General features: G+C 37.9%; 1 protein-coding gene across 1 annotated transcript in view; it reads left to right on the top strand.

Annotated features, from left to right (window-relative positions):
- herc2 (HECT and RLD domain containing E3 ubiquitin protein ligase 2) overlaps positions 1-12471 on the top strand; it is a 70519-nt gene that overhangs the window by 40851 nt on the left and 17197 nt on the right. The window contains exons 47-70 of the mRNA XM_016272094.1: positions 1767-2031; positions 2258-2400; positions 2511-2609; positions 2689-2857; positions 3032-3157; positions 3709-3817; positions 3906-4045; positions 4128-4318; positions 4907-5012; positions 5093-5184; positions 5277-5452; positions 5536-5647; positions 5823-5904; positions 6242-6385; positions 6469-6559; positions 6644-6821; positions 7224-7305; positions 8877-9048; positions 9185-9329; positions 9511-9736; positions 9821-9992; positions 10115-10301; positions 10693-10836; positions 11416-11607. Coding sequence (XP_016127580.1) covers positions 1767-2031; positions 2258-2400; positions 2511-2609; positions 2689-2857; positions 3032-3157; positions 3709-3817; positions 3906-4045; positions 4128-4318; positions 4907-5012; positions 5093-5184; positions 5277-5452; positions 5536-5647; positions 5823-5904; positions 6242-6385; positions 6469-6559; positions 6644-6821; positions 7224-7305; positions 8877-9048; positions 9185-9329; positions 9511-9736; positions 9821-9992; positions 10115-10301; positions 10693-10836; positions 11416-11607 — 3543 coding nt within the window. The remainder of the gene's footprint in view (positions 1-1766; positions 2032-2257; positions 2401-2510; positions 2610-2688; positions 2858-3031; positions 3158-3708; positions 3818-3905; positions 4046-4127; positions 4319-4906; positions 5013-5092; positions 5185-5276; positions 5453-5535; positions 5648-5822; positions 5905-6241; positions 6386-6468; positions 6560-6643; positions 6822-7223; positions 7306-8876; positions 9049-9184; positions 9330-9510; positions 9737-9820; positions 9993-10114; positions 10302-10692; positions 10837-11415; positions 11608-12471) is intronic.

The raw sequence follows: 12471 nt of genomic DNA, 5'->3' as shown, positions 1-12471 counted from the left end.
AAAAAAAAAAAAAAAAAAAAGCCACTGCACAAAACAAATCCCAGCCGGGTCCGCCACTTTTTTGGGTCCCCTTGAAACATTTCCGTTGTGGTCCGTGCTATTTGCAGCACGTTTCTTCATTTGCATGTGTTGTGAGGATTTGCAGCGGTTGTGTTGTCAAACTGATGAAGATGTTTTCTTAATTTGCTGGTGTTTTTTCAATTTGCATGTGTTTTCTTAAGTTGCAGCGCGTTTAAAAGGGTCTGAAAGTTGCTAAATCTAGTGCTACAGTCGCGCTCGTGTGTGTGTGTGAGACACGGGAGCTGACGGCAGGGGGCGGTGGATATTTGTGGCGGTCAATGTGGATATTGTGGATGAGTTCTTCTGTGTCATGTTCTATTAGTTCTACAGCTTCAGTTTCGGAACTTTCACGCTTAGTAACACATACAGCTGTTCCCTCGCCACAGTGCAACAGTGAAAAGGGACCCCTTTCAAACAGTGTCGCGTTCCGAATGTTGTTTAAGAATAGTATTGCGGCATTTTAAAAATTCAGATCATAACAAAAATAAACACCAGTATTCGGTATGAACTGGTATACCGCCCAGCACTACGTACACCACGTTTTTTCCTCTCAAAACGCTTATAGGAGTAGCGTTTTTTTTTAAATCCATGCTGCAAACGTTTTTAAAAATCTACTTTTTGTAGATAAGTACTTTAATGTCTTTAAAGCATTGACAGTATTTTCTTTTGTTTAATACATTTGGTCAAAATCTAGAAAAGATTATGCTGTATTGGCTATGACTAAGCGCAAAATAAGGCTACCAGATCAAGACCCTCATGTTTTTTTTTTCTTTTTGAGTCAAGAAAATGCTGTTCTTTATTATTATTATTATTATTATTATTATTATTATTATTATTATAGGCAAAGAAAAAGGTTTAAAAATAACATTATTAACCAGTATTTTTTCTACTCAAACCGGTTTCGGAACAGTAATAATACAGAGGAACGCAGGAACAGAAACGTTCAAATAGCAATTCTGCTCGGAGTGAAAGGATTGATTTTTTATTTATTTTTTTTCGTTTTTAACCCCTGCTTTATGCAATTGACCAATATTGGTATAGGAATTGGCCAATAGTTGTTTGTTAAAATCGGTATCGGCCAAAAAAATCCTGTCGGTGCATCCCTAATACAAATATTTTGTATAATAATTTCTCTTCAAATGTTTGGGATCAGTAAGATATATAATTGTAAGATTTTTGTTTTCCGGCAAGGACTCAATAAATTGATCAAAAGTTAAAGTCAAGACTTAAATTACAAAATCAGCGTATTAGAATGATTTCTAAAGAATTGTGACACTGAAGACTGAAATAATGGCCGCTGAAAATTCAGCTTTGCCATCATATGATTAAATGTAATTTTAAAATATACTAAAATAAATAACACTTGTTTTAATTTTTACTACAATTTCACTGTCTTAATGTTTTACTTTTAAACAAATAAGTGCAATATGGGTGAGCATAAAATACTTTTTAAACACATAAAAAGAATCATACTTTACTTATAGTTATTATAATATATAATATTTTTCATAATATATTATATTATTTTTCTGTGGTAATCGACATTATGCCTCAGATGCTGTTGATAGAACTTTGTGATTGTGATCTTAAAGCCTTTCAGTTACCAGCTCAGATGTTACATCACCCAGTTCTTTTTTTGTTTGTTTTTTTCTTTTTTTCTTTCCTCCCTGGATTTCAAATGTCTTTGTGCCGGTATGTGTGATTAGGCAGCAGCTCTGGCAGTGTGTCAGTACCTGGCAGTTGAATCCACACACCCATCCTCCCCCCTATTTGAGGACAGCAGCTCCAGCGAGGCCACCACACCGGTCACTGTGCAACATATGCGCCCGCCCAAGCAGAAGAAACACAAGACTTCACCTGTGCCCCCTGCTCCCATCGTCCTGCAGCTGATGGAGATGGGCTTTCAAAGGAAAAACATTGAATTTGCCCTTAAATCACTGTCTGGAACCACAGGTGCTTCTGGAGTGCCAGGTACTGCACCACTAGCTCAAGTTTATGAAATGTTAAATTGAATTCTGTCTGTACTACATGCTTGAGTACTCAAAGTTCCTACCCTTAGAAGAAAGTTCCATTGCTTACATGGTAACTTAGTAATGCCATGGTCATTTGGGCACTACCATGTTGATTATACCATCGTTTTCCCTTTTTTACATGGAGCATTTTTGTTAGCAACTGATCCATTATGTTTGGGTTTTAGGTGTAGAGGCATTAGTGGGCTGGTTGTTGGACCATCCAGATGTTCACATTACAGATCTGTCAGATGCAGATACTGTATCAGATGAATACTCTGATGAAGAGGTGCTGGAAGAGCTAGAGGAGCCTGAGCCAGCCTTCCCTGTGGTGCGTATAATTACACATACACACAATGATCCGTCACACACCAGATATGAAGTGCAGATTCACTTGTAGTCATTAAATGCGTAACAAACACTCTTTCCCTTGCATGTCAGCCTCCTGGGGTTGTGGTGATTGAGAGTCAGACTTTTAAAAAGAGGTCGGATTTTCAGAGCAATGATGATTACGCTGTATATGTGAGAGAGAACATTCAGGTGAGGAGCTACGCTTGTTTATTTATGGTTTTGGGTGGTAATGGATGAGATGAGCTGATCTGGCCTGTGTGTGTTGCAGGTGGGCATGATGGTACGGTGCTGCAGGACATATGAGGAAGTATATGAGGGAGATGTGGGGAAAGTGGTCAAGCTGGACAGAGACGGCCTGCACGATCTGAATGTGCAGTGTGACTGGCAGCAGAAAGGAGGAACGTATTGGGTTCGTTATATCCACACTGAGCTGCTGGGTAAATCCTCTTTATGTTCTGCTCTTAAAAACTTTATATGGACTGAAGTCCTAATTGCATTTTTATTGTATCAGTAATATTTATTTTTCCTGTTACTTATAGTGGATTTGTTTATTTATTTATTAACATACAGTAGTTGTTTAAACTAAATAAATGTTATTCTCTATTATCCAGGGTTTCCTCCCCAGAGTTCTCCATCCCATATAAAGATAGGTGATAAAGTGCGAGTGAAGCCCTCGGTGACAACGCCAAAGTACAAGTGGGGATCTGTCACTCACAGGAGTGTAGGTGTTGTCAAAGGTAACACGATTATATTTAAACAGCTTTAAACTAGTGCTGTCAAGCAATTAATCGCATCCAAAATATAAGTTTTTATTTACATATGTGTGTGTGTACTGTGTATATTTATGTATATATAAATAGACACACCTGCATGTATATATTTCAGAAAAATATGTTGTTTATGTATTAAATATATTTATATGTAATATAAATTATATGAATATAAATAAATGTAAATTTTTTCAAAATATATTCTGTGTGTGTGTGTACTTATATATACATAATAAATATACACCGCACACAGACATAAATTATGTAAACAAAAACTTTAATTTTGGATGCGATTAATCATTTGACAGCACTAGTTTAAACAAAATTTTCACCTTAAAATGTACTGCTTGTCCTAATGTTCAAATGTGTTTTTCAGTTTTGGTTGAACTATACTTTTATGCGGATTGTTTTACTTTGTATCTCGAACCTGTAGTACAGGGCTTTCTCTTCAGGGATAAATGAAAACTGTTGTTGCTGGGTTTGATCCTACTGTGTAATTATGTAACGTTTGTGTCCAGCTTTCAGTGCCAATGGGAAAGATGTGATAGTGGACTTTCCCCAGCAGTCACACTGGACTGGGCTGCTATCAGAGATGGAACTTGTTCCCTGTGTACATCCTGGTGTCAGGTACATAGAGTACAAGTGAAAATCACCTCTTGACAACAAATAAATAAATAAACTAAATAAAATGATACTGTTTCTACACTTTCCTTAGGTGTGACGGATGTCAGATGTTCCCTATAAATGGCCCCAGGCTTAAGTGTCGGAGCTGTGATGACTTTGACTTTTGCGAGAGCTGCTTCAAGACCCGTAAACACAATCCTAGACATTTATTCGGACGAATAAATGAACCAGGTCTGGGAAAATTTCATGTGTTGTTCAATAGCTACTTTGTCATTTAGCATTACAACAGTGTAACCTAATAATTTCCCTTTAGGTCAGTCACCCACCTTCGGTGGGCGTTCAGGAAAGCAGCTAAAGAGGCATCACAACAATCAGCGTGGCATGCTGATTGATGAGTGGTCCAGAGTGGTGAAGAACCTCAGCGTTTCATCCTCCGTTAACCAGGCGTCTCGGCTCTTAGACTGTGGGGAGCAATGCTGGCAGTCCTCAGGCTCTCAGGGCAAGGTCAGTCTAATTATAGGCATACACTACTATTCAAACATTTGGGGTCCGTAAGATAATTTATTTGTGTGTACTTTTACTTTACTTGTGCATTAAATTGATTAAAAGTGACATTTATAATGTTACAAAAATTATTTTTCAAATAAATGCTTTTTTAATCAGAATTCTGAAAAAAAATGCATCACGGTTTCCACAAAAATATTACGAAACACAACTGTTTTCAACATTGATAATAATAAGAAATGTTTCTTGTGCACTAAATCAGAATGTATCACTGAAGACTGAAGTAATGGCTGTTGAAAATTCATCTTTGCCATCACATGAATAAATTACTTTTTTATATATATATATGTATATATTAAATAGAAAACAGTTTGAATTTGAATTTTACTTCATATTTGATCAAATAAATGCAGCCTTGCAGAGCATATTTTTTTCATTAAATAAACTTAAACTGACCCCAAAGTTTTCAACAGTACTGTATAATTGCTTGTTTACATAGCAAAGATCAATTGGAAACACTTGATTGTAAGTTTAATTGAGAGGGAGGGAAAAATCTATGCTATGTTTTGTTTTGTTGGTTTTCAATAGCACTGGATTAGGTTGGAGCTTTTTCCAGACATCCTGGTCCACAGACTGAAAATTACTGTAGATCCAGCTGACAGCAGCTACATGCCCTCACTGGTGGTGGTATCAGGTAAAGAACCATGAAGCCTTTCAGATCCTTCATAGTGAAACCTTTTATGGGTGACCTGATCAACTGTGTTTATTCTCCAGGTGGAAGCTCTCTCAACAATTTAATTGAGTTGAAGGCCATCAACATCAATCCCACAGACACTGCTGTCTCTCTGCTCAGTGACTGCACAGAGGTTGGTTTGAATTTCCTCACAAGTATTGGAGAGAATTTTCTGTAGGGCTGTTTCTTTAGGAATGTGGAGCACTCTTGTATTTGTGTGTTCAGTATCACAGGTACATCGAGATTGCCATAAAACAGTGCCGGAGTTCAGGGATTGACTGTAAGATCCATGGCTTGAGCATTGTGGGGCGTGTCCGCGCAGAGGATGAAGATCTGGCTACTGTGCCATTCCTGGCATCTGACAATGAGGAAGAGGAGGATGAGAAGACAGCGACTGGAAGGTGTGTTTTTTGTTGCGTTTGGTAAAGTAGAGAAAGCATGAACTGGTACGTTATTTAGTTTCTCTTTCTATCTCCTTTTGCAGTCTGACTCGAAAAAGGTTGTCAGGGCTGGAGTCCGCTGCCACCATCAGAACCAAAGTCTTTGTCTGGGGTCTCAACGATAAGGACCAACTTGGTGGACTTAAGGGGTCTAAGGTCAGTAATGTGTAAAAACACATTCAAATTTGTAGTTTTAAATTAGATTTAAAAAAAATATTATTTATTTAATATAATGTAATATTTTCTATAGAGCTCTTGATTATATGATAGTATAACCTTTTATAGCTATAGCTCGCAATGACAAATCTTAGTGTCTTGTTTTCTCTCTCAGATCAAAGTCCCATCATTCTCAGAGACCCTGTCTGCGCTGAATGTAGTGCAGGTGGCTGGAGGCTCTAAAAGTCTTTTTGCTGGTGAGTTTCTGCCTTTATGCCTTTGCTGCTCAATGCCATGCGTTACATTGATTGTACCACCAGTTAAGTGGTCTATGAAATTTCAGTTCCAACCCTGGGTGTATGATGCAAGGTGGTAAAAATCACTGAAACGCATGACCTTGTGTATCATTTTGCTTTTGCAAAATAGCAGCAACAGCAATGTGATACAAGACACCGGTGTGGCTTTCTAGTTGTATTTTTATATCTAAAATTAATGTTTTATTAGCATTGGATGCTTATTATTTTGCAGTTAGATACCGAAGTATTGCGTTATACTCTTTTAACCAAATGAATGATTGATTCTTTGTCTTTACAGTGACTGCTGAAGGTAAAGTATTTGCCTGTGGAGAGGCCACTAATGGAAGACTTGGTTTAGGACTGTCCAGTGGAACCATCCCTATACCAAGACAGATATCTGCCCTCAGCAACTTTGTGGTCAAGAAAGTTGCTGTACATTCAGGTATGCCCTTTTTCCGTTTCAAGGAAAGCATTCTTTGTTGTCAGAATGTGTTGTTTTAAAGTGGGTAAACTCTTTGTGTTCAGGTGGTAGGCATGCCATGGCATTGACTGTGGATGGAAAAGTATTCTCTTGGGGTGAAGGAGATGATGGCAAGCTTGGGCACTTCAGTCGAATGTAGGTCATTCATACTTCTTCCAATAGGAATGTAGAATATGTGGAAGGCTTCTAGAGGGATCTCATGAGAATTTTTCCCACCAGGAACTGTGATAAGCCACGGCTAATTGAGGCATTGAAAACCAAGCGCATTCGAGATATTGCCTGCGGCAGCTCTCACAGTGCCGCCATCACCTCGAGTGGTGAACTGTACAGCTGGGGTCTGGGTGAATATGGCCGTCTGGGCCACGGAGACAACACTACTCAGCTCAGACCCAAACTGGTATTTGTTTTACTTGCAGTATATCATTAAACTAAGAGCTCTCTGTTCTAAACTGCAGGGTTACCATATTTTTTACAGAGGAATCCCTATAAGTTGGAGGTGATGTGCGATGCACAACGGAAACACATTTTATATCATATACTATTTTTAATATGTAATTGAAAATTAATTTTGGCAGAATCTTTGAAGATTTAAGCCTTGCCCCATTTATGTAGATAGTAGCTGCACTTGTATGCCTATTGATACAATAAAAAAAAAAGAAAATGTCAAGTTACCAAGATGTCTGCAGAGTAGACTGACTTGCTTTAAACTTGCTTATTCTCATTGTGCTGTTTAAATTCAGTGGATGCTGTGTGTATCCCTCATTGCACTAGATCAAACTTGTCTGTGTGTGGTTTGCAGGTCAAGGTACTTTTAGGCCATCGTGTTGTCCAGGTGGCTTGTGGAAGTCGAGATGCCCAGACCCTTGCCCTTACAGATGAAGGTATAATCCTGCTTTTTGTTTTGTGGATTTAATGTAATGTAATTTAATGTTTCATTTGTTGTGTTTTGTGTTTTTGTTTCATTTGGTTTTCTTTGGTTTTGTTTATTTTCTTTTGGTTTTGGCTAGTTTTGTTTGCTTTGGTTTTGTTTGGTTCTGTTTAGTTTAGTTGTTTTGGTTTGTTTCACCTGGTTTATGTTTGTCTGAGATTGTCTAGTTTGTTTTAGTTTTGTTTCATTTGTTTTCATTTAGTTTTGATTAGTTCTGTCTGGTTCTGTTTGTTTTAGTTTCATTTGGGTTCTGTATAGTTTTGTTTGGTTTTGTTTCATATAGCCCCACTTGGTTTGCTTTTTTAGTTTGGCTTATTTTTATTTAGTTTCGTTTAGCTCTGTCTGGTGTTTGCTTTAGTTTCATTTGACTTGGCTTGGTTTAGTTTAGTTGTTTTGGTTTGTTTCACCTGGTTTAGGTTTGTCTGAGATTGTCTAGTTTGCTTTAGTTTTGTTTCATTTGTTTTCATTTAGTTTTGATTAGTTCTGTCTGGTTCTGTTTGTTTTAGTTTCATTTGGGTTCTGTATAGTTTTGTTTGGTTTTGTTTCATATAGCCCCACTTGGTTTGCTTTTTTAGTTTGGCTTATTTTTATTTAGTTTCGTTTAGCTCTGTCTGGTGTTGTTTGCTTTAGTTTCATTTGACTTGGCTTGGTTTGATTTAGTATATATTTTTTTTAGTTTTGTTTGGTTTCGCTTAGCTTCATTTGGTTTGGTTTTTTAGTTCCGTTTTGTTGTTGCAGGCATATGAATTAGGGCTGCACGATTAATTGAAATTAAATCGCAAAGGCGATAAATCGCGATTAGGCAGAAGCTGTGATTGTCATGAGTATCTTTTAGTGAAGCACAGTTCTGTGATCAGCAGTAAATCCATCTGAAGGCCAGAGGGCGCTCTCGTGCGGAAACTCCAAATGTGCCCTGCAGAAGAAACCCAGGAAATACCTATAGCGGTTGCTGAATAAACAAAAGATTTAACTCCTTTCATTAATTCAACGTTCCCAAAGAACACACGACTACAACAATATATGGTTTATCTGAGTTTGTCTTATTATCATTTTTATTATAATAAAGTATATAATAATGCAATGCTAATTGACATAGCCTTTATCATTGCTTAGAATACTATGAAATATGTTGCGTGCCTTATTCTGTGTAAGAAGCCACATCATCTCACAGAAGGATTTATTTTGAATACTCGACTGACGTTATGAGGTATTTTCACATGATTTCAGATGGAGCAGCATTTACTTCACAGAGCCGTAGTTCACTGAGAAGCTATGCAAACAGCTTTCATAATCGCAGAACGATTTCACAATCATGCTATTAAATCGTCTGCGATTATGTACACGATTTTGCGTAGCTTGTCAGTGAACTACGGCTCTGTGTAGTAAACGCTGCTCCATCTGAAAGCACGTGCTGGAGATTTACTACTAACCACAGAATCTTTACTGACAAGATACGCATGACAATCACATTTGATTAATTGTGCAGCCCTAATATGAATGTATGTTTTTATATGTTTTTTTTAGGACTGGCGTTCTCATGGGGAGATGGAGACTTTGGAAAGCTGGGCCGTGGCGGAAGCGAAGGCTGTAACATTCCTCAAAACATAGAGCGTCTGAATGGGCAGGGGGTGTGTCAGATTGAATGTGGAGCTCAATTTTCCCTTGCCCTCACTAAATCTGGAGTTGTCTGGACCTGGTATGAATATTAGAGGAGATTTTTATTTATTTCTTTTTTTTTTAAAGATGCATTATAGTACAATTCATGATTGAGTCTTATAAATGCTTCTTTCATCAGTGAAGCTTTTTTAACATGCTGCTGTTGCATTGTGCAGGGGTAAGGGGGATTACTTCCGACTGGGTCACGGCACAGACGTTCACGTGCGCAAGCCCCAGATGGTTGAAGGACTGAGGGGGAAGAAGATAGTTCATGTGGCCGTAGGGGCCCTGCACTGCCTGGCTGTCACAGACACTGGACAGGTGCACTACAGGATTGTTTTTTTACATTTAGCTGCTTGGTGGTATAGAGGAGTAGTACAACTACTACTTCCTCCTACTGTTTTATTTTGGTACATTAAACAGCTCATGGTGCATGGTAAACAAAACTCACCTTTTGTTGACAAGTTTAGTGCTGGTGTAAGATTAAGTGTTGTTTGGATAGGTGTACGCGTGGGGGGATAATGACCATGGGCAGCAGGGGAACGGCACAACCACAGTCAACAGGAAGCCTACGCTGGTTCAGGGTCTAGAGGGGCAGAAAATTACCCGTGTGGCCTGCGGCTCCTCTCACAGCGTGGCCTGGACCACCGTAGATGTCACCACACCCTCCGTCCACGAGCCTGTCCTCTTCCAGACTGCTAGAGACTCTCTGGGAGCGTCTTACCTTGGTAATTTCCACCCAATCTCCATTTCTTTTCTGTTGTTGTGTGCCTCTTGCTTAAAGTTAAAGTTTTGTGGGTGTTTCTTTATAGGTGTACCATCAGACAGTGACCCATCTTTACTAAGTAATAAGCTGAATGGCGTGAGCAGTGTGAAGCCCAACAGGCCATCTCTGGCAAAGATCCTACTCTCTCTAGATGGTAATTTTGCCAAACAGCAGGCCCTGTCCCATGTGCTCTCTGCCCTGCAGATTATGTATGCCAGGTATGACCTTAATGCATATATTTAAGGTATTAGAACTACTCTGCATTCCAGATTGATTGTTTTCTGCTCCATAAAATAAAATAAATGCTCTGGAATCACTTAATTACTCTCATGTCACACAGGGATGCAGTGGTGGGAGCATTGATTCCTGCCTCTATGATGCCTCTGGAGTGTCCCTCCAGCTCTCCGGTGCCCCCTTCAGATTGTTCATCAGCATCCAGCCCCTGTGAGGCTGAGGGTCCAGCTCTGCCCTCAGAAACAGAGGAGAGGGTCAGTCCACACCCCTGGATGGACAGCAAACGAGGAGAGGTGAGGAGTGCTGCCTATGCATGACTGCCTTCACATTTGCTGTACTTTTTTTGGTGTTTGTTTGTTTTCAGTAGCCATTATTCTGCACCATTCACCTCCAAAATGTTTTTTTTTAAACATTTATTTTTTCCTTTTACGACACAATCATTCAAATGTCCAAGACAACAGTACATTTACAAGCTTGTTCTGTCAAATGGTATTGTGTGGTCTAGGTGACCACTACTTTTTTTGGTGTTTGTTTGTTTTCAGTAGCCATTATTCTGCACCATTCACCTCCAAAATGTTTTTTTTTTAAACATTTATTTTTTCCTTTTACGACACAATCATTCAAATGTCCAAGACAACAGTACATTTACAAGCTTGTTCTGTCATATGGTATTGTGTGGTCTAGGTGACCACATCTGAGGATGCCACTACCCCTTCTTCAGCCGTGACCCCTTCCGCTGCCTCTGCTTCATCTCGGCCCTTTATCCCAGTCACAGATGACCCTGGTGCTGCCAGCATCATTGCTGAGACCATGACCAAAACCAAAGAGGTCAGTCACACATGCTTTTATGCAGTGGTTTAATAAAGCTAAACATTTATTTATTGATTGATTTATTTATTGATCAATTTATTTTATTAGTTAAATTTTTTTTATGTTTTGTAATTCATTTTTTTGTTTATGGTGGCATCAGCTTTTTAAATGTTTTAATTAAAAAAAAAAAAGTTTTAAACTGCTATAATGTACTATAATGTAATTATGGATGCATGTCTCAATTTATGATTGTGTGTTTCTTGTTTTGTTTACCATAAGGGATTGTCTTTCCAAGCTAGTGTTCATTTATGTATTTTTCATTTTTTGATTAGGGAACACTGTGTTAATATAAATGCATGGCTCTTTGACTGCATTATAGAGGAAGAATAACAGAATGGCCCAAGTGAATTCTTGCCTGCCAGTCATAGAAATGTTCCTGTTAATCATACTTTGTAGATGTTTGTTCCTGATCTTTAAAATTAAATGCATGCATTAAGTCTGTTTAAAAAGGATTACATTTGTATGTTGACTTTGCTTCAATCCCTTGTATAAACTGAAGTGATATTTACAGTTGCCTGGTTTAATTTATTGGAACAGGACTCTGAGAGCCAGAGTAAAGCAGTGGGCCCAGAGCCACAATATCTGGATGAGTTCACCAGTCTGCTGGTTCCCGATGACACACGTGTGTTGGTAGACCTGTTAAAACTGGCTGTCTCTCTGCGCTCAGGCGATAAAGGCAAGGAAGTGCTGTCTGCTGTGCTGTCTGGCATGGGTACAGCCTTCCCACAGGTAAAAACCAACCTCTTTTCTAACTCACTGCATGTTTTTCTAACTAAAATGGTATAATTTCTTCATTGAAATGTGTGTACTTGTATCTAAATATTAGGGATGCTCCGATCCACCTTTTTTGCCTCCGTTACCGATTCCGATACATAGGGTTCGGTATTGGCCGATACCGATTCTGATCTGATACCAGTGACGTTTTTTTCCCTCATTTAAATAAATGTAGAATTTATATATCTCTGTGTGTGGAACTGATAATCATTCTTTCACAATCTACTAGATACAGACTACTTCATTATAAAGAAAAATAAAATAAACAGATATGAAAAAATATAGGCCTATGTATATTTATAATCTATGACAAAAAATTATAATAAACTAGGTTAATGGATAATTCGGCAGCAAAAGTTATTCTAGAAAAATCAGTGCACAATAATTTTAGAAATCCAAACATTTAGTGAAAAAACAATATTTTGTGGGGAACAAATAAAAGTGTTGCACTAAATATGGTAAAATGTTACACATTGCTATTTGTATTATTATAAAATCCATTCATTAAAAACATTCATGAATGTATTTGTATATAAGTATATACTATAAAATTTAAATACATTTATTTTAAATGTATAGCATATTTTTTAATAAGGCAACAACATATGATAGATACGATAGGACAAAACAAATACAGTGCAGCACGAACTGTTTTTATGCAGTCAACCCTCAACGGACACCTTGGCAATTGAATCGCCATTGGCTAGTATATTTTTTTGTTTACTCGTCAGACTGAAATATATATATATATATATATGTGTGTGTATATATGTATGTGTATATATATATATATGTTTGTAAAATGGTACAGCTTTTTAA

Source organism: Sinocyclocheilus grahami, unplaced genomic scaffold (genome assembly GCF_001515645.1).
Source record: "Sinocyclocheilus grahami isolate Dianchi unplaced genomic scaffold, SAMN03320097.WGS_v1.1 scaffold67.1, whole genome shotgun sequence".
NCBI lineage: Eukaryota > Metazoa > Chordata > Actinopteri > Cypriniformes > Cyprinidae > Sinocyclocheilus > Sinocyclocheilus grahami.
The sequence above is the reverse complement of the archived record's forward strand: the minus strand, read 5'-3'. Positions and strand labels throughout refer to the sequence as shown.